The sequence below is a fragment of the Megascapheus bottae genome, chromosome 7, assembly GCF_031878675.1.
Source record: "Megascapheus bottae isolate mThoBot1 chromosome 7, mThoBot2.hap1, whole genome shotgun sequence".
NCBI lineage: Eukaryota > Metazoa > Chordata > Mammalia > Rodentia > Geomyidae > Megascapheus > Megascapheus bottae.
In genome coordinates this window covers 65838045-65860277 of record NC_143515.1, presented here as the reverse complement: position 1 = coordinate 65860277, position 22233 = coordinate 65838045, and the positions used below count along the sequence as shown (strand labels likewise).

General features: G+C 42.3%; 2 protein-coding genes across 5 annotated transcripts in view; one reads left to right on the top strand and one right to left on the bottom strand.

The window, feature by feature from the left end:
• Positions 1 to 2144: 2144 nt before the first annotated feature.
• On the top strand, positions 2145 to 9981 carry Mrpl33 (mitochondrial ribosomal protein L33). The gene is made up of 4 exons (XM_090337248.1): positions 2145 to 2239; positions 2960 to 2978; positions 3895 to 4001; positions 9690 to 9981. The coding sequence occupies exons 1-4, from the start codon at positions 2218 to 2220 to the stop codon at positions 9737 to 9739; spliced, it is 198 nt and encodes a 65-aa protein (XP_090193374.1). The 5' UTR covers positions 2145 to 2217; the 3' UTR covers positions 9740 to 9981.
• Positions 9982 to 11634: 1653 nt separating this feature from the next.
• The window catches only part of Rbks (ribokinase), a 75110-nt gene continuing 64511 nt past the window's right edge, over positions 11635 to 22233 (bottom strand). For 3 of the 4 annotated variants that reach the window (XM_090337246.1, XM_090337247.1, XM_090337244.1), the window contains one exon: positions 11635 to 11882. In XM_090337246.1, coding sequence (XP_090193372.1) covers positions 11709 to 11882 — 174 coding nt within the window. In that variant the 3' untranslated portion in view covers positions 11635 to 11708. Of the gene's footprint in view, positions 11883 to 11906; positions 13039 to 22233 lie in introns of those variants that run through there. The other variant, XM_090337245.1, reaches the window with a different exon arrangement.

Genomic DNA, 22233 nt, shown 5'->3' with positions numbered 1-22233 from the left:
GCATCATCCACTAATTTTCTAGAGAAAAGAAAGTAAGGGTCTGCCATTTACAGGCTTGCCATTTACATGCAAATCACAGGGATTTGAAGTCCATGACAAAAAGTATTACGTATGATCTCTCTCTCTCTCTCTCTCTCTCTCTCTCTCTCTCTCTCTCTCTCTCTCTCTCTCTTGCACAGACATGCATATGCATATGCATGTGCACGTGTACACACATACTCTCTTATCCTTATAAGGTCACTTTCCTAAATTTATGAAATCTCATGACAGAATAAGCATTAGATGGCCTAGGAATGTGGGCTCCGTTCAAATGAACACAGAAATCTCACTTTAAAACTGAGGTCTGGGTATAGGTGGCTCACACTTGTCACCTCAGTTACCCAAGGAGTAGAAATAGGAGGATTGTAGTTCCAGAATTGGCCCAGGCATAAATGTCAGTTTATCTTCCCTCTCCCTCCAAAGAAACTAAGGTAAAAAGGATTGAGGGTATGGCTCAAGTAGTAGTGCTCCTGCCTAACAAGTGTGGGGTCCTGATTTTATCCCTTAAGACTGTCAACTGCCTGAACCCCAAACCAATGTCACAGCCTTGCTTAGAATCACATGCCAGAATCAGCTGGCAGTGCTTGTGAAATTTCTCTCTGTTGGCAGCCTCTCCCGCTGCCCAGATGCAACTCAGCTTCCCACCCACTGCAGGAATGCCTCTCCTTGACCAGTCCCCACCCTTTTCATCCACCGGCTGAGTGTTTCAGTCCATTACCTCTAACCCTCCACACCCTTTCTGGTGCTTTTCTTCACAGACACCATCTTCTCTTCCTTGTTTCACCAAACTATCAAGCCATGCTTGTAATTGGTGGACTTTCCCCAAAGACTAAGCCTGACAGCCCTTTCAGAGTGAAACAGGTCAAGTGAAGTGGGTGGGTGGAGAGGGAGTTGTCTGCTAGACTTCTATTCATCTTTCCAGAAAGCAAATTTCCTGCTCTTAGTCTTTTGGGTCAGAGCTTCTGCTTTGCTAAGTGTTCTGCTGTCTTATAGAATGTATGTGAGTGCCTCCTTTATTTTATAGCTTCAAGTCATCCTTACTATTTCAAATTGACAACTTTCTCCTCTCTTCTCCCTACCCAGATAAGTGCTGTTTATCACGCAAGGTTAATTAAATGAACACATCTGGAATATATGGTGTATGATAGTGTTCATTACACAATGCATGAAGTTCAATACTTTTTTTTTTTTTGCCAGTCCTGGGCCTTGAACTCAGGGCCTGAGCACTGTCCTTGGGCTTTCCTCAAGATTAGTGCTCTACCACTTGAGCCACAGCACCACTTCTGGCTTTTTTCTATGTATGTGGTACCGAGGAGTTGAACCCCGGTCTTTGTGCATGCTAGGCAAGCACTTTTCCACTAGGCCAAACTCCCGGCCCCAGTTCAACACTTTAAAAACAAACAAAAACTTTTCAATCATAGCAGTACATGAGAAAAATCTTTTAGAGGAAGTTAAAATGCTGGATTGCGGCCAAGGATGAACTTTGTGGTAGTTTGCCTAGAGTAAACAAGGCCCAGGCCTGGCACCACCAACACAAAAAATCAAAATCGATTACAATAAGGCATGCACCAACACTTAATAACATTTCTCAGGCCATTCCATTTAAGGTTGAAACCCACTGGACATTACAGGGAAATTATGGGTGGGCATATTGCATTTTTTCGGGAAGGGATAAATCATAGGTTTTAGATAATTCTCAAAGTGATCTGTGACAATCCTCTCTTACTTTCCTCCCTCAAAAAACAAACTTCGTGACAGGTCTGAAATAATAACATGCTAGTTAAGGAAATATAATACCATGCTAGCAAAAAAAAATAACATGCTAAAGAACATGCTAGTTAAGGAAACACCAACCATTTGTAAACTAAATAGGTATAAACATGCAGAGCAAGGGGATTGGGTATAGTTCCCAAAGTTATCTTTGAGGGCCGTTGAATGGGATAGGGAGCCAAAGGCCTGCCCTCACTCACCCAGGGACCAGTGAAAGGTGCTCACTACGCAAACTCCTACAAAAACAGCAGAATGAACAAGGAGCCCCAGGATTGGCACGTTCCGGCTGGGGGCGTGGCCTTAGGAAATCCAGGAAGTCCTTTTCCGGAACCGGCTCATGCCCCGGAAGTAATTGTGTGTTGGGCGCTTTTTGGCCGGTCGCGGTCCCGGTTCTGGGCTGCTATCGCTATGCTACTCTCCGCCGTCTCCCGTAAGTGGGGCCGGTGGTGGTGGCGGGGCCTGCGGCGGGGGTGGGTGACAGCGCCGGGATGCTGCGGGGAGGACGGGCGGGGAAGCTGCCTCCCGCGGCCCGGCTCCCGAGTGCGGGGCGGCGAGGGGGGCGGTGCCGAGGAGCGTCCCAGGCTCTCTCCCGGGCTCCGCGGGGCTGGCTCGCCGGGGTTTCCAGGAAGTGGGGCGGGGGAACCTAGCCGGGGCTTTGTCGGAACGTGTGCGGAGTCCTTGCTTGTCCCAACTGGAAAGGGACGGGATTCCTAACCCTGGAAACGGGGACCCTGCCGGGAGCTGCCGACGCGGCGGGCACCGGAAGTGCCCGGGCTCTCCCTCTCCTGCAGAGTGCCGCTGCCCACGTCGTGCGACGTCCTTTCTCCACAGTTACCGTTTGCAAACAGTGATTTGTTCAACTAGGGGCTTGCTACGGTGCAGCCATCTACACCCTAAAAGAATAAAAAATTGGAGCCAGTACTTGACAAGTAGCCAGTCCCACTTCAGTGATTGCTCAAAGCATTGCATTCAGAATTGTATTTGTCTGATTGGAACTTTGTTCTGTAAAACGCCCCTAGTTCCCTAATATTGAGGGAAAATAGTATGAAAGCTTATGGCGTGCTTCATGAGTTAAATGTTTTTGTTTATCACGATTTATAAGAATAATAACTTGTATTTCTGTTTTCTCTTTCAACCTTTACACAAAAAGTTGCCAAGAGCAAATCAAAGTAAGTAAAAGTTTTTATTACATTTGGACTTTATGTTTATGTGAAGGTTGTTAATCCAGTTGTCATCAGCATTTGTTTATATTGAACTAAGCATTTTGCCTTGAATTTCCTTTTATTTTCTTTCCTTTTTTTTTTTTTTAATGCTGGAAGGACCTAGGCCTTAGCTGTTTTGCTCAAGGCTGTGCTTTATTACTTAAGCCACACTACCACTTTGGGCTTCTTGCAAATTAATTGGAGATGAGAGTCTTATGGACACTTCTTCAAGTGCTGACTTTGAGCTATGACCCTCAGCTCTCCGCCTACTGAGTCACTAGAATTACAGGTGTGAGTCACTGGTGTCTGATTTTAATTTTTTAAAGTAGATTTGAGAGTTAATTGGTTGTTTTGTCCCCATGAATTCTTTCAAGAAATACAGATGCTCCTTGACTTCTGATAGTGTTACCTCCTGAAAAACTCATCACAGGTTCAAAATGTGGTCAGCAGAAATGCCTTTAATAAACCTAATCTACAGAAGATCACAGCTAGCAATGCTGTGGTGTGCAACATGGTCTGAAATACTTGAAATTTGTTTTGGAATTACATAAGAAATAACATGCTCTACATGGGGAGACAAGACAAATGAAAAATAACAGACAACAGGCAGTTATTAAAAGTTGCAGTAACCTCATGCACTTTTTTTTTTATTGATTTGATTAGGTCATTACCAAATCACTCTTGTTTGGTCAAGACCAAACCTTGGAATTTGAATTTATGGAAAGTGTGTTTTATAGGATCATAGGCTGTGTTAGAACTGACCCTTATTAGGGCCACCTGACATCCACAACCACTGTGATTCTACAAAGTTCAAAATGTGATCTCTGCTCACAGCAGGTCAGTGTGTTTTCTTAGCTTGTAACAGCTTACTCTTTAATCTTAGAACCATTCTGGTGAAAATGGTGAGCCTAGCTGGGACAGGTTTCTCCTTCAACACCAAGAGAAGCCGGCTCCGAGAAAAACTGACTCTCTTGCATTACGATCCAATTGGTAAGATTCAGAGACTTCACAATATGTTCAAAGACCGTCAAAGCCTGTTGCCTGCTTTCTGGATTGTTTGTCTATGGCATATTTGTCATACATGCAATTCAGATCTGGCATAAGCCAGGATGCCAGGCAGATTCTTTCTCTTTGCCCTTGGCATTTACAATCTGGATGCAGAGGGAATGGGGAAAATGACACTGATAAGTGCTGGATAAGGAGATGTAGCAAGGAATTGGGGAAAGTGGGGTGGGTCCCAGTGGGGATTATTCACTGTGACATGAAAGTGAGAAGGTGTAGGGTTCTAGTAGCATGCTAGAAACAGGGTCTTGAGAAGGCAGAGTATTGTCTTGACAGTGGCATGTTATGGGTTTTATGTGCTGGTGCATGAGAATTTGATTTTTCATTTTGTGCTATGTACCAAAGTTTAGGATTATGTAGTAGTGGTGTATGCTTTCAATAGAAAGAAATATTTAAGAGATAAATGTTCCCATGGCCAGTTGTCTACTCACAAACCAAGTAGAGCCAGAACCAGTGGCTGTTGATAGAAGTCCATCCTGTTTCTGGATTTGGTGGACAGATTTGTACAAAGCCAGCAAACAAGTTTATAACTTTTTCATCTAATTTTAATTTGTTTAGAGTTTATTTAGGAACTTGCACAGTACTATTAGTGTTGCTTTTTTTTTTTTTTTTTTTTTTGCCATTCCTGGTGCTTGAACCCTGGGCCTCGGTGCAGTCCCTGAGCTTCTTTTACTCAAGGTTAGCACTCTACCACTTGAGCCACAGCACCACTTCTGGCCTTTTCTGTTTATCTGGTACTGAGGAATCAAACCTGGGGCTTCCTGTGTGTGAGGCAAGCACTCTACCATTAAGCCACATTCCAAGCCCCGTGTTGCCCTTTAAAAAAAAAAGTTAAATACTAGGGATTGAACCTAGGGCCATGGTGTGCTAGGCAACAATTGTACTACTTGAGCCATACTTCCTGTCCTTTTCACTTCATTTTTGTGCCCTTGAAAACTGCTTTTTAGCAAGATAAAGGTTGTATAATGTGAGGAGACATTAAAAAAGTCTCTGAGAAGTCTAGTTGTCAGCTTAAAATTACTTGAATTCCATTCTTTAATAGCAGTGAAATTCCCTCTTGGTTTTGTAATGCTTTTATTTGTAGTCATTTTATAACAAAAAGGCAATTCTAGATTTCTAATTACAGGCTGATTCTTCATTTGGAAAATTATTGGTGTTTGGCTTTTTTTGTGGGGGGGAGTGTGGTACTAGGGTTTGAACTTGGGCATTGTGCTTTGTTAAGCATTTGCTACACTACTTGATCTATGCTTTGAGTCTGAAAAGTTTGTTACTGGATCAGTGTAGTATTTCTCTGCTTTCTTAATGTTAATGGGTGGAAACTAAAAAAAGTGATAATTTAATGTATTATTAATATTATATATGTAATAAATCACTTTTTGTGATTTTGTTGTTGTTGTTGTTGTTCATGGGCCTTAAACTCAGGGCCTGGGTGCTGGCCCTGAGCTCTTTTGTCTGAAGGCTAGCCCTCAACCACTTTGAGCCACAGCTCTACTTCTGGTTCTCTGGTGCTTAATTGGAGATAAGGGTCTCATGGACTTTTCTGCCTGGGCTAGCTTTGAACTGCAGTCCTCAGATCTCAATCTCGGGAGTAGCTAGGGTTACAGATATAAGCTACCCAGTGCCTTCTGTGCTTTTAGAGTTTATTTAGGAATTTGCACAGAACTAATTACTGTTGATAGAATAAACTTCTATGGTAGTTTATGTGTAGAAATGTATTGTTTTCATCCTTAATGTGGAGTAAGTAGTAGGAACTTAGTATTTGTCCAAGTTTTGAGATGGGGAAGAGCACATAGCCATAAACAGTTTTGATCACAAGTTCAGAAAGTGGGAGGAAAGATTCATATATAAATTTCGAATAAACAGGAGTTTTTTAGTAAGGAGGTATGAGCTTTGCAGTACTGCAGAAGAAAATGTTCTGGTAAAGGAAACTGTCAGGATTTCTGTTAGTAGAAGCCCTTGTAGACTTTTGTAACAAAGATCTTTACCTGGAAGCCTGTCTATTGGCTATAATAACAGTTTATTTTGCCTTATTTTGTGAGGCAAATCAGGTTACCAACATTTGATAGTACTCTCGGTGACAAGAAACAGCTATGTCTGCCTCTGTCCTTTCCATTATGTAAAACTAGCTGCTGGTGGGTGCTGGTGGCTTAATGCTTGTAATCCTTGCCTCTCAGGAGGCTGAGATCTGATGATTGTAGTTTGAAGCCAGGCTGGATAGAAAAGTCCCATTGAGACTCTTATGTCCAGTTAATCACTCAAAACCGAGAAGTGGAGCTATGGCTCAAAGTGGTAGAGTGCTATCCTTGAGCACAAGAGCTCAGAGACAACAACAAGCCCCACAGCTGACTAAGAAAAAAAACAAAACAAAAAAAAACAAAACAAAACAAAAAAAAAGGAAAAAGGGAAAGCAAAACTAGCTGCTAATTTCTGAGGCTAAGGTGTAATAGCATAAAAAGAATGAAAACATGTCAGTTTCACTCATGGATGAGTAAATAAGGCATTACAGACTTAAGACAATAGATTTAGGTTAGTTGTAGGGAAGAACTTGGCAGAATCATTGTTCTGTGAATTTAACAGCAAATATTTTGACAGAATTAATTTATATTTATGATTGTGGATAGTGGCATGTCATTTCAATTCAACTGGCAGAAACTGAGTGCTTGTTGTGTATCTGACAGCAACTTTGTAAAGGAAATAGAGTTCTTTCTCATAGGAGAAGAATATTCTTACAAATTTGCTTAGGGTCTCACAGCTGACCAATAATGGAGCCAAAGTCTAAAACTAACCTTTCTAACTCCAAGTGCCTGTTCTTTTTATTATATGGATACAGCTTCATTTTTAGAAACTCATTTTTAAAACAAAACCAGTGCTTTTCTTTGTGGTTGGACTAGTATTAAAGGCCTTGGAGCCCAAGGGTCTTTCCTATTTCCTCCCATCATTCTAGTTTTAGTTTGTTCAAAAGCTGCTCCTTTACGAGCCAAGCTTTATCCTCTTCATGAGGCCTTCTGTAGCCACTGCTGTTGCCTTTATCTTTATGTTCTTGGGTGTGTACATGTTGGTTATTTACACAGGTATCTCAAGATATACTAAGTTAGAGACTCATGTCTTGTGAACAACTCCATGGACAAAGTGTTCTTTGAATTCAATAGGAAGGATTTTCCTGAATAAATAAAGCCTTGCTCTGTTCATCTTGACCAGTGACTTCTGGTTATATTCATTTAAATAATCTCAGTGAAGCAAGCCCCCCCCTTTTTTTGAGTGGTGACAAAGATGCAACCTAAAGTCTTTCATTCACATGCTAGGTAGGCATTCTACCCACCTGAACTATACCCCTAGTCCTCTTTTTTACTTCCATGTAGGAAAACTTGGAAAATATTTCTTCAGCTAATAAAGTTTCATGGAAAAGTATCATGGTTGTTTTTTTTTGAGGGTGGGAAGGGAGGTGGGGACATTGTGCTGGTCAAGGAGCTTGAACTCAGGGCCTGGGAGATGTCCCTAAGCTGCTTTGCTCAAGGTTATTTGCTCTACCACTTGAGCCACAGCTTTATTTTCTTTATTTTTTTATTAAAGAATTTATTAACATTGATTTTTTACATCATATTTCAAATAACAAGTTTAACAAACAAGTGTTCAAGAAGGGAATCTCTATATACAATCACTGGGACTTAGTTTTTAGAACTTAATCAAAATTAGGCTAAGGGTTTGTATGTCATAGAAACATTAAAACATTATGTCTATAGAGTCATAGGTGTTTTTTTTTTGCCAGTCCTGGGCTTGAGCTCAGGGCCTGAGCACTGTCCTTGGACTTTCTTAAGGCTAGAGTTCTACCACTTGAGCCTCAGCACCACTTCTGGTTTTTTCTATGTATGTGGTACTGAGGAATCAAACCCGGGTCTTCATGCATGCTAGGCAAGCACTTTAACCACTAGGCCAAACTCCTGGCCCCAGAGTCATAGGTTTTTATGTCTATATAGTTATGTTTATATTTCCATTACCATGTCCATAGTTTTGGGTATGCAGTTATTGAGTCCTCGCTCTTGTACTCTTTGGATCTAATAGCCACATATTAAGGATACCATGTGCCTTTTGTTCCTTACGTCTTCATTGTCTCACTCAACATGATTTGCTCTAGATTCATCTACTTCCTTGCGAATGCCATTATTTTATCTTGTGTGTTGGCTATGTAGAATTTCATTGTGTATATACCACATTTTCTGTATCCATTCATCTGCAGTAGGGCATCTTTTATTTTCTTTTTGCTAGTCCTGGGCCTAAGCACTGTCCTTGGACTTTCTCAAGGCTAGAGCTGTACCACTTGAGTCTCAGCACCACTTCCGGCTTTTTTCTATGTATGTGGTACCGAGGAATAGAACCTAGGTCTGGGCATGCTAGGCATGCACTCTACCACTAGGCCAAACTCCAGGCCTCCAGCTTTTTTTTTTCCCGGCTTAATTGAAGATAGTCTCATGGGCTTTCCTGGACAGGCTGGCTTGAAACTTTGATCCTCATATCTCAGCCTCCTGAGTAGCTAGGATAACAGGAATAAGCCACCAGTGACCGGCTTAAGGATTTCTTTAACTAGCTCTTCTGGACCAGAGTTAGGATAGAGGTTGAAGTGGAAATCTTTTTTTTTGTGGGTCACGGGGCTTGAACTCAGCCTGGGAGCTGTCCCTGAGCTCCTCAGCTGAAGGCTATGGTCCTGCCCTTGAGCCAAGTCCCACTTCCCCTTTTCTAGAGATTAATTGGAGATAAGAGTCTCAGGTTCTTTTGTGCCCAGGCTGGCTTGATCCTTAGATCTCAGTCTCCTGAGTAGCTAGAATTACAGGCGTGAGCTACCACACTCCACTGAAGTGGAAATCTTATCTATAGTGTATCCATTTTGAGTAAAGCTAAAAAAAAAAAATCTTTGTATGGTATACTACTGCGGAGTTGAATGATTTTTTTTTTTTTGGCCAAGAGGCATCAGGTGGTGAAGAATTAACTGGGGAGGAGAGATGGATGTGGTGTGTGTGTGTGTGTGTGTGTGTATCATGTGGAAATTAATAGTGAACTGTGGGACACTGTGGAACCTATGAAAACCTCACTTCCTAGATGTAGCAGTCTTTCATCTAGGCTTTGATAGCACTTTTGTTTTAATTTTATTGCAGGAAACTATTCTGCAATATTCACAATGTATCATACTTTGTAACCAAACTAAAATGTTCTTGTTTGGGTATATTAAACTAGCTCTGGAAATAGAGGTTCCATGGCATTTATTCTTTACCCAGATTGCCATTTCTTTTGGGAATTGCTCAATTCAGCTACTAGGTTGCTGTAGTTCATGCTTATCTACTTACTACAGGAGTGGCATTGTTTTCCACTTTTATACCCATTTTTTTCTTTATGGCTTTGTGAGGTGTTGAGGATGTCACTGATGGAATGGTGGCTTTTCTTTTTTTCTCATTTTCCTCTACCACTTTCTCTAGCCTGAGATTGAGGACCTGTGGGTTTAGAAATCAGCTCCATTTTCATGTCAAAGGAATAATCAGCTAAGAGAAAGGAGAAGACTTTGACGATGTATATTTAATAAATGTACTTTTTAGTTTTCTATTACAGCCCTTTTTTCTCCTTCCACAGTAAACAAAAAAGTCCTCTTCACGGAACAGAAAAAAATACGCTCACTCTGAACAATGGATTAAAAATGAGTTTGATTTATAAAGAAGACTGAGGGTGGGGATACTGATTGAGAAATCCTGCAGCATGTAATAAAGAAGAGGAAATGGTACAGCCTCACTGCCTCCTTTGATTTGAAGGCCATTGTGAAGGAACAATGGAGTGAAAGGAAGGTCTTTGGGGACAGATATCATTCTACCAGTTATTTATCTTTCTGGATATTTTTATAGCCCTTAATAAAAGTATTAAAATAGTCTGTGCAATTGTCTCTTAGTATTTCCCACTACTGTTTGAAATAAAAAAGAACATTACCAAGAAATAACCATTGCTTTACATAATAAAACACATCCCCCCACCATGACCCCATGATGAGACTTGTACTTCATAGAAAAGGCACAGTCAGTAGCACTCCAGGTGATCTTGGAAGAAAGTCCCAGGTAAAATGGCCATGGATGATGAGTGGGAAGAAGAATAAACTAAGGTGTTTTTTGTTCTTGATTTGTGTAGTTAGGAAAGATGCCAGTGACATATTCTCAAGTCCAAAGCAGCATATATAATTTTTTTAAAAAAAGCTTTTGGTTGGGTGCTGGTAGCTCATGCCTATAGTCCTAGCAACTCCAGGAGGCTGAGATCTGAGGATCACAGTTCGAAGCCAGCCCAGGCAGAGAAGTCTGTGACCCTTATCTCCAAATAACCACCAAAAGTCAGAAGTGGAATGGTGGCTCAAGTGGTATAGCATGGGCTGTAAACAAAAAGCACATTGAACAGTGCCCAGCCTGAGTTCAAGGCCCAACAGGCATCCCCCTCCCCCCAAAAAAGACCTAAATAATAAAAGATTACAAAAGTTGCTTTTTTTTTTTTTTTTTGTACATTAAGTATTTGACAGTGTTTTGTGCCAGACTTGGCCACAGCATTGGGGAATCAATGCTGTCCCACATGACAGGTGTTTTTGCCTCTTGGCCCAGTCTGCTTTTGGAGAAAATGCAAGAGCAGCTCTCTGGAAAGGGAATTAATGGTAAACAGTTGTTGAGTCTTAGGGCCTTGTGGTATTCTAGTCAGCTATTTTATGGCCTTTTGTTAGAGCTGTGGTTCAAAGGAGTAACAGGTGAGATCTTGGCTATTTTTATGTTAAAACTATACTTTGTGGTCTTAGGTTACAAGAAAACCTTTTAGATGATTATAGTTAAACCAATATAGAAGATATAGGGCTTGCAAGGATTTCTTTAAAAAGTAAAAGCCTTAATATGTGGTCCGATGAATAACTTGTCTAGCCCTTGAGCTGAATGTAGTTCACAGGGTGGTTTACATTTTTAAATCAATTTCTGCCTCATATTTCAATAAATCAAACATGGATTACAAAACCATAAATTTCATATTATGCTAAAAGTGACTACCAGCTGTCCATCTTTGAAGGTGCTTGGGGGGCTCTAATTTGGTGCCCATTTTTTTCTTGCTGAGCATTCTCTGCTCTGGCTTGAGACACTGGTCTACCAGTGTGTCCAAATAGCATTCATATTTGTTGGCAGTAGAATTTGCTGGTAGTCCTGAATAATAGTAATATTTGTACAAGTCCTGATGATAGAATCTAATTCTCTTTTAGTTTAATTGGCTTTGCCAGTGCATGGAAAGAAAAGGATAATTACAAACCAGGAAAGAAAAGGACATTTCTAAGCCGGGTGTGGTGGCTCACATCTACTGTAATCATAGCTACTCAGGAGTCTGAGATCTGAGGATCAGTGTTCAAAGCCAGCCTGGGTACTAAATAATAGAAAACAGGAAGTGGGGCTGTGGCTCAGGGGTAGGGCAGCAGCCTTGAACTGAAAAGCTTAGGGAGAGCGCCAGGCCCAGAGTTCAAGCCCCATAACCTCCCCCCGCCCCCCCCACAGAAAAGGACATTTCTAGTAAGTGGTAGGGTAAGAGTAGCCACCGCAAGTTCCCAAGTACTTTTTATTTCAAGGTATATTTACTTAGGGCTATCAGCCATCAAAACAGAGTAGGTGGGAGATCTTTTTTGCATGGATATGATGACTGTGTTCCTGCAGCTTGCACACTGACTGAGGCAATGAAATTGGACCTTTTCAACATTTCTTCAAAGGACAAATTTGGGTAGTAAGCCAGGTAGAAGGCTAAGGCTCCCACAAAACTGTCACCAGCACCCTGTAATAGAAAGCATAGTTTAATGGTAAGCACGTAGCCAATCTGTTGTCAAATTACATTATAAGATCATTGGGCTGGGAGCATAGCCTAGTGGTAGACTGCTTGCCTAGCATGCATGAAGCCTTGGGTTTGATTCCTTGGTACTACATACTCAGAAAAAAAAAAAAAGCCAGAAGTGGTGCTGTGGCTCAAGTGGCAGAGCACTAGCCTTGAGCAAAATGTGTTCAAGGACAGTGCCCAGGCCCTGAGTGCAAGCCCCAGGACTGGTGGCTCCCCCCCCCCCCCAAAAAAAAGACCTTTGATTTTAGAATAGTTTATAGAAAGTGCAAGGACAATACAGGGAATTGCCATACTACCCTCTTTAGTTTTTCTACATATTCCTGTGCTACATTTATCAAATCTGATGGTCTTAACATTAGCTGAACTCCAGACTTAGTTTTGGCTTAATGTCAGGGTGTTATCCATCTTCTTTCTGTCAACTCTGGTAGGCTAGGACAATTTCTTAGTGTTTTTGATGACTTTGGTAGACCTGAGGTAGACTGGTCAGCTCTTTTGTAGAATAGGTCTCAAATGGGAAGTGGATTTCCCCCCCGCATATGGTTAGATTGGCTGTTGGTTTTTGGAAGAACCACCACAGAAGTAAAGTGTTATTCACATGTCAAGGATATACACAACGAACATGACTCACCACTGATGTTAACTTTGATCACTTTGCCCCCTCTTCCTATTTACTCATTAGAAGCAAATCACAAAGTGCCTTGTATTTATACTCAGAAGTTATATGTTAGCTTTTTGAGGATAGCTGTTCCACATAAATTGCTTTGAATTTTGTACAGGAGCTCTCTATTCAATCATGTATACCAGTATGAACTCATTTATTATCTGTGTCATTATCTAATATTTATTTTGTTGCTCTAATTGTTCCAGCTTTGGCCATCTGGAGATTTCTTGATGGTTCCCAAGTCCTTTAGACATGTTTTCTGTCATTTTGCTTCTTCCTGACATAAGATACCTTAGGCTCATTTTCTATATTTCTTATCTGGCCTTAGAATTAGCTATTAAATATGTATGGAAGAAGTAGTGTGAGCCAGGCAGATGCTCTCAGATTAAATACAGGGACACAGCAGGTTTCTTCATGGTGAAGGCCATGGAGGATCTAAAAACAGAACATAAGAAAGTGTTTGGACCTCTGCCTTCAGTCCTGGCAACACCTAGTCATGTGTTCATGTAACATAAATTTAAAACAAATGTGATTATACAGTCTCCTTTGAAAAACTACACAACCACTTTCAGGGCACTTTACAGTTTTCCCCAGATTGCTAGCTCTTATGTATGTATACGTATTTGTGCATATGTGTGTGCTGGAACTGGAGCTTAAACTCAGATTTTTGGGCCTTTCAGCTTTTTTTACTGCTTGAAACATACTTCTACTTTTAGCTTTTTACTGGTTAGTTAGAAATAAGCGTTCTTGTGTGTGTCTGTCCAGCCTGGTTTTGAACTTAGATTCTCAGATCTCAACCTCCTGAATAGGATTATAGGTTTGAGTCATACTGGTCCCTGACTCCAGAACACATCTTGAGGCTATTCTACCTTATAAGAGCCTTATAAAAAATGTTCAGTTGCAGCAGCCACAATAAACCATGTGTTCAGCACAGCTGATTGACACTTGAAAGGAAGCAAACCCAGTGGATCAAGTGCTAAATAGTGCTAAATATTAAACCAATACTCCTTGAAGTTCTTACAGAGGCCTTGTAGTCCGAGCCAGATTTCTCAGTCATTTTTAGAGAACAAGTACAGTGGAGGAGTTAGGAACAAAGTGAGCTTAGGAGACAAGGAATGGTTTTAAAGGAGTATGAAGTTTCTTTTTGCCTAGTCAATGTTACATGTACTAAGAAGTTATAGTAATGCAGTTGTGAATTCAGCCTTGCATAAATGTTTATTTGAGTGCCTACATACTTTGCATTGTTCACTATTTTTTGTGAAGGATGCAGTGGAGGATATAGTCATGATTCTTATGCAACCTCAGTTTAGTAGCATAACTGACAGGAAGAGGTCGGAAACTAGAGGAACAGGGTGATGTGTTAAGAAAATGGACAGTGCCACTAGATGAATAGAGTTGAAGGCAAATACTAAGATTTCAAGTCTTGATCATTTTGGAAACAGCATACGCAATTAAATTCCAAGCAGTTAAAATACTTGGATGTAAAAAATCAAATAGTGGGCTGGGAGTTTGGCCTAGTGGTACAGTGCTTGCCTAGCATGCACAAAGACCCGGGTTCGATTCCTTAGTATCACATAAAAAAAAAAAGTGGGATGTGGTGCTGTGGCTCAAGTGGTAGAGTACTAGCCTTGGGAAAGCCCAAGGAAAATGCTCAGGCCCTAAGTTCAAGCCCCATAACTGGCAAAAAAAACAAACAAACAAAAAAAACACTTAACATATTCAGGGGCTGGAAGTGTGGCTTAGTGAGTGGTACAATGCTTGCCTAGCATGCACAAAGCCCTGGGTTCAATTCCTTGGTACCACATACACAGAAAAGGCCAGAAGGGGTGCTGAGGCTTAAGGGGTAGAGTGCTAGCTTTGAGAAAGACCAAGGACAGTGCTCAGGTTCTGAGTTCAAGCCACAGAAATGGAAGAAAAATTGTATGTGAAGTAAAGCCAAATGAAAAAAGCACAGACTACAGAAAATTCTTTTACTACATATGACATATCCCTAATTTCAAAGGTTACCTTAAATACAGGACAAAAATGGCTAAATATATAAACCTGTAATCTTACAAGAAGATATAAACAATAATGAACATGAGAAAATATGTTCAGTGACAAGGAAATGTGTGTGTGTGTGTGTGTGTGTGTGTGTGTGTGTGTGTGTGTGTGTCTGTGTTTGTAACAGCAGTCCTGCTCCCAGGATTCTTCAATAGAAGTAAAAGCTCCTGTAATTTAGGGATTTATGTCTAAAGGTATTTACTGCTGCATTGTTTACAAAGACAAATCATAGGAAACTATCAGAAAGGAGAATGCATGTATAATCATTCTTACTGAAAAGTATGTAGCTATAAGTAAGAAAATGGGGGCCAGGAGTTTGGCCTAGTGGTAGAATGCTTGCCTGGCATGCACGAAGGCCCGGGTTCGATTCCTCGGTTCCACATATGTAGAAAAAAAGTAGAAATGGTATTGAGGCTCAAATGGTAGAGCTCTAGCCTTGAGAAAGTCCAAGGATGGAGTTTAGGCCCTGAGTTCAAGCCCAGGACTGGCAAAAAAAAAAAAGAAAATGTTTGCATACATATATGTATATACCTATAGAAACACTTATTAGTTGAGCCAACAAGGTTTCAGAACAATAATCACATAAAAATTATCTAAATTATATGTTGTACTTTTTAAAGAGATACAGAACAAAATGAGGATGGATGTGGATCAAATTTTTCCTATTAGGAAGGGAGCAATATTTGTTTCTGTTTTTATATATGCTTACATTGTTTTGTACAAGTTTGTACTGTTCTTCTTTTTCCTTTTTTCTTTTTGGTGGTATTGAGTTTGATCTCAGAGCCTTGCATTTGCTAGGTAAGCATAACTGCCACTGAAGCCATGGCCCAGGCTTTTTGCTTTATTTTTCTGATAAGGTCTCTTTTGCCCTAGGCTGGCCTTGGACTTCTGAAAGTGGAGGACACTGAGAAAACACTTTCTAGCTGTCACCGTGACTAAAGAACAGTGCAAGTGTGAGATAGTATTAGGCAGAGCTGCTGTGATGGTACCATGCCACCTCTATGGCTCCTTTCTTTTGTTTTCAACCAAGTACCTAGACTGAAGGAATATATTTCTTACACAGCCCCACAAAAGAAGTGTGTACTAAATTAATGCTTGCTAATGAACTAATTCCTAGTTGACCCCACTTTTTTTTGTGCTGGTACTGGGGCTACAATTCAGCCTTGAATTCAGACTCATTTCTTAAACCTGGTGCTCTGCTGTCTGACTTCACTTCCAGAGTTTTTGCTGGTTAACTGGCAACGAGTTTCTTAGATTTATCTGCTCAGGCTCTCTTCAAACTGAGATTCTCAAATCTTGGCCTCTTGAATAGCTAGGATTATAAGTGTGCGTCATGGTGCCAACTTGCCCTTGCCTTGACTCCACCAGAAGGAAGATGCAGGAGATTCCATACTTTTTTTTTTTTTCAAAAGAAGGCAGCCAAACCACTGAGTACTGAAACAGAGAAGGTGGCTACAGTGACCTCTGACCCTTGGAAACTAGGGAACTGGATCACAGGGACATTAAATCATTTGTCTTATGCTCACTTGGCTAAATTGTCAGAGGTACAATTTGCATTCAGATCTAGCCAATTCCATATGCTTTGTCCACATTATGCTACCTAGTCTGTGCTTATGGGAAGAAAGGAGGGTGGACAAAAAAATGCCACAGCTCTTTGTAATTCTGCATAGAGTCTGGGACCATTTGACAATCTTAAGTTAGAGACCATATCTCTGTCTCCAGTACCTCCATGGCTACCTTTCCCAGTGCTTCATGTTCTGGGTTCTTTTCTTGGGGGGCTGGATGGCCTGGATGAACCATGTGTGACTTTGTTAGTAAAAATGGAGGTCAGGTTGTCATGGCCTGGAATTACTTGATATTCCATTGTCGGATCTATTTATACCACAAGGCTTTCAAGTGCCAATAAATTACTTGGCTGTTGATTCACATCTTTAGTATAACTATTTTTATACATTGGTATGCTTTTTTTTTTAATGGAAAGTGCTTTAAAAGTAGAAGCTATATTGTATCACTGTGATTTTCCTGTAAGTAAAGTACTTTCCAATCAATCATTCTTAGAATAATAGAATAGTTCTCATTGATACAACTTGATGGTTTTAACCTTTTACTGAAAATTATTTTTGTGCCAAAAGGGTGATGGCATAATTTATCTTCCTTTGTACAATTACCCATATGGCTACTGCTCTCTGCCTTCTCCGAATGATATCCTCTTAAGGAAGTGCTGCTCACAGAGAATGGGTGTGGCATTCTGAAATCCTTGCTTTCCGGAGGGCTTTTGCACTCCGGAGTACTGAGAAGTTCTGGTTTGTGGTACATGTGGGAGTGGCTGACCTATCGGTAAAGTGGCTAGGGCACATTTGAGCCTTCCAGTGGGCTAGTGGAAGAAGGGTTAAAGGCAGGGATGACACTGAGGAGGAGCAGTTGTTGACATGGCCCCAGAGGCACAACTTAAGAAAAGGAAATTGAAGACCAGCAGTCAGGAGCTGGGTGTGGGGTTAGGGTGGGTAGTGGTGCTACTAGTCCCCAAGACAGTGTTGTGGGAGGTTGGTCTTTCATTTCCTCTTTCTTCCTTTTCAAACCAATCCTGTAGATAAAGTCTATGACCATGGGTCTGTGTCCTCTGTGAATTGATGCCTGTGTTACTGTGACTCAGGACTTGTTCTCTGATGAGATAGGCACACATGAGCAAACTCTGGAAGTGGCAGCAAATGCTTGGAATGTGCCAAGCCACTCCAGCACACTTGCATGTGAATCCAAGTCTAGTGGTTTTCAGTGACTCTTTTCTGTGGTTCTGCTCAGCAGAATCTAGAGCACTAGGCTGGTGCTCTACCATGCAAGCCATGCCTCCAGCTCTTTCTTTTCTCCCTGTTTTTTTTTGTAGTATAGTTAACTATTCTTCTCCAGCTGGTTTTGATGCACAAATTTCAGCCACCCGAGGAGCTAGGATTACAGGTGTGAATCAGAGCAGTACATGACTGCTTTGTGCAGTTTTTCACTAGGACCCATGGATGAAGGCATAGTTGAAACTATGGTATACAGTGCCATTGGCACTGAGCCAGGGGGCCTGCAAAAACTCATGTGTGAAGGGCCTGATGGCCAGCTGATAGGCCTTTGGGAAGTGACTGGATCATGAGGGCTAACTTCATGAGTGTATTAATGATGGGAGCCACTGGAATGGATTAAATCATTATTTAATGTAATATCAGTATTGGGAGTTGGTAGAAACTTTTGGAGGTGGGACATGGAGAAAGTAGGTCACGGGGGGGGGGGGTGGCCTTGGAGGGTATAATCTGTCATGGCTCTTTCCTCCTCTCTGCTTCCTGGCCACCTTGGCTCTGCTCCTTTGTACCCTTTCTGCCAGGATGCTTTGCCTCCCCTCAGGTTGGCAGCAGTGAGCACATGCTCATGGGCAGAGGCCTCTGAAACTGTGGGCCCTAGGTAAATCTTCCTCTCAGGTATTTGTCACAGGGATAGAAAACTGAAGAACACAAGGGTTAGTGTGAGCCTACATGCCATGCTCAGTTCACTGAACTGTGAACCCATGCAGAGGGGCAACTTTCAATTCACACAAAAGCCAGCAGCAGCCCTGTAGGAAATCTGAGATTCAAGAAGAATCAACAAGCTGGGTGCAGTGACTCACGCCTATAATCCTAGCTAGTCAGGAGGCTAAGATCTGAGGATCCAGGTTCAAAGCCAGTCCGGGACTCTTATCTCCAACTAATCACCAGAAAACTGGAAGTGGCGCTATGGCTCAAGGGATAGGATGGTATCCTTGAGCTGAAGAGCTCAGGGACAATGTCCAGGCCCAGAGTTTAAGTCAAGTCCCATGACCAACAAAAGTCCCATGACTGACCCCTCCCCCCAAAAAAAAGAAAAAGAAAAAAAAAACAATCAACAACTTGTCCACAAAAGGTGTTGAATGGCAGCCAAACTTCACCCCCAGGTCATATGTGTGGAGGACTTCTGTTGGATAATTCCTAGATCCACCTCCTACAGCACCACTCACATGTCAGAGCCTTCATGTGTACATTGTATTACTTGGCACTACATTTAGAGGTCTGCTCTCACTGCACCTCCCACCCTCCCACCTTAGCACCTCCCCACAGATGCTTACTGCCTCCTCTCCTGAGACCATGTGCAGCCCCTACCAATGTAAGTGCTGACAGAAACAAGCATTGTCAGAGGACAGGCGCTGAGTGGTCAGGCAAGGAGCATGCCTGTGGGAGGAAGGGAAATGGTACAGGCTTGTGAAAGTCTTAGTTTGCCAAATTCCAGCTGATAGAAAAGCAGACAAGCTGGAAGGAGTGATGAGAGTATTAAGTGTGGTTGGGGAAGGAGGGGCGGGACCCATGTGATGAAAACTGCCAAGGTAAGAACTTGGCAGGCAGCACAATAGCCTTCCCCCCCCCCCCCCCCCCCCCCGCCAGGGATCTTGCAAGAATGATATCATCCCTGAGGCTTCATTTGTCAGGAATCTGAACCCACGCAGGATGATTCAGAGCCCAAACTGCCCAGCAAGCCTAGCAGTTAGAGTCCTGGCATTCTTCCTCGATGTCTTCACACATTCCATCTGACAAGAGGATACCATTCGCTTTTCTTTTCAGAACCTCTCCCTCCACAAAGCTATGTGGAACCCACACTGTGGATGCCAATTCTTGCTCTGGCTGATGGTTTTAGATACCAAGAAGGAGCAAATGGGATGAACCATGACTAATTCCCAAGTCAATGTTCTTCTTAAAAAAAGGATCTGGGCTGGGAGTTTGGCCTAGTGGTAGAGTGCTTGCCTAGCATGCATGAGGACCCGGTTCAATTCCTGGGTACCGCATACATAGAAAAAAAGCCGAGAATAGTGCTGAGGCTCAAGTGGTGGAGCTCTACCCTTGAGGAAGTCCAAGGACAGTACTCAGACCCTGAGCTCAAGCCCAGGACTGGTAAAAAATAAATTAAAAAAAAAAAAAGGATCTGATCTGGGAAGATGTAAACTGCCACAATGCCTGCTACTTTCCATACTCTCTAGGGCCTAGATCTGATCTTGAGTCAATCTTGCTGTCTGCCTTGGGCTTAGGTTAGAATTTCCTCAGGGGAGAGTGCTCAAGAAGGGCTGCCACAGAGGACCCTGAGTCTAGTCCAGCTACGATGGACTTCACATAACTCCTACAGGCCTCAGCAGTGGGCCAGCCCTGGGGAGATGCCATTTTCTGGTCTCCCACAGGTCCGGCAGTCACAACCTCAGGGAAGCAGCATGCCTTGGGCCTTTTTGTTCATTGTGTTATCTTTTAAGAATGGCTGAAGCTGGGCGTGGTGGCTCACACCTATAATCCTTGCTACTCAGAAGGCTGAGATCTGAGGATCATGGTTCAAGCCATTCCGAGACTAAAGTCCATGGGACTCTTATTTCCAGTTAACCTCTAGAAAACAGGAAAGGGTACTGTGGCTCAAGGGGTGAGGCAGTAGCCTTGAGCTGACGAGCTCAGGGACAGCACCCAGGCCCAGAGTTCAAACCTCACAGCCACCCCCCTCCTCAAAAAAAAAAAAAGGCCAAATCATTGCTTCTCACCTGCAACAAAGCTCTTCAGTTTAATTCTGTTCATGCAACAAAACTGAGAAAATGTTTTCTCAATTGGCACAATGCTGTAAGATAATGCAGCAAATGGTTTGGGGCCAGAAAGATCTGGCTCTTGTAAGTCCTGATTTCAACTATTCCTCTGTGAGACTTACTCAACTCTTCTGTGTCTGCATACTTATCTGTAGATTGTAGGACTGTTGTAAATACTGACTCAGATAATGTAATGTCAAATGGCTTTGGAGTGGAGGCCCATGACCCTTCTGACTTATCAGAAAGGGTCAGACAGAGTTCTGTGCAACAAATGGGGGTTTCCTTCCTAGGGCACATTCTGTAGAATCCAAGGGCAAGGGAGGCTGGATTTCTGTCCCTAGCTCAGAAGGGAACTGGAGAAGCCAGTATCCAGTAGCTCTTGATTATGGAAGTTTCAGAGAGTTCCAGCAAGGACTCTCTATGTGTGATGGGGTGTTTGAAAACCACTCCTCTGTGGGGTCAGGAAGATGCAGGCCCTACAGAGGAATGGGTTTAGAATGACCTTTAGAGCTGCCAGTGGGACTGGGGAAGCCTGGCAAATCTCATGCTTTCATTTGTGGGCCAAGGAGCTGCATGTGTGAATCTTGAGGGATTCTAGACTGAGGAATTCTAGAGATTCTACCTTAGCTATCACAGCTGGGGTAGGTGACAGCACAAGGGAGGGTCTCCCTGTTGGCAGAGATGGCTCATACCTCCACGACACTGTAGCTTGCAATCTCTGCAGGTAGGCATCCCAGGAGAGGTGATGGAGAGTCCTGAGGGCAGCAGGTAGGCTAAAGCTATGGTGTTGAGCAATGCGGTTTGGAGGATATTTCTCTTGAAGTGCTGGAATAAGGTCAGGACTTATCCTGGTGAGTGGACATCACACCATCCAATCTGCCTTTTCCATGCGACTGACTTCAGCATTCAAAGCAAAGTAAGCAGGAAGGCATTGCTGACAGCCCTGCTTTCATGCATTTGCAACTGGTTATCTGGGATGGGGTGTGTGAAAAATCTTAAGTATTCCTGTGGTTTCCCAAAGGACTACATTGCTTAAGTGTGTGTGTGTGTGTGTGTGTGTGTGTGTGTGTGTATGAATACATGCATGCATGTAATATCTGTGGTATTTATTTCTTGAGGAAATGTGATTAAGGAAAAAAGTCAAAAGGTTATTGGGGTACAGTAATAATGTAAAAAAAAAAAGAAAAATTTTGAGAAGACTGGGAGAAAACCAAGTCCACTTGTTTCAAAAAAGTGCCAGTGGCCCAGTCTTCTGGCACATAAAGAAGCCTGAACTAGCACACAAGGCAGGTAATGTTAGCTTCTTGCTTTCTTCCCGTGGAGCCAGAAGTTATGACATTTCCCAGCCAGTTCCTCTCCTGCTCACTCCACTCTGAAGCCTCCATATTGTCACCAATGAGACCTGGAGGTAAACTGAGCAAGAAAATGAGGCCAAGAATGTCTGTGGACCTCAATAGGTAGTGCAGAGTTCCTGCCTACACAGGTAGAATAGACCTGAAGAGATGCTGTTTACACAAGAGTGCACCTGTGAATCTATCTATCCCTTATCAGCACATAGTTTCATCAGAAGGGTGAAATCACATTCTGCCCACTTCCAACTTTCCTGCTTTCCCAAATAAGATCACTTCACAAACATCATGACACTGAGAATCCCGATTTCTTATCATCATTGTGTAAATGCTGTTGATTTTTCACTCTTAATAGATCTGTAGGGAACATGACAAATCATGATGTCACAAGTGTCTGTGACTTTGCCTTCTACTGTTAGTCACTTTAATTTAGATAGTTCAATTCTAATTCTTTAAGTAGACTTAAAAGCATTTTTTTTTTCCCCAGTCATGGACTTGAACTCTGGGCCTGGGTGCTGTCCCTAAGTTCTTCAGCTCAAGGCTTCTGCCCTACCACTTGAGCCACAGCGCCACTTCCGGAATTCTAGTTAACTGGAGATAAGACTCTCACAGACTTTGGTGCCTGGGCTGGCTTTGAACCAT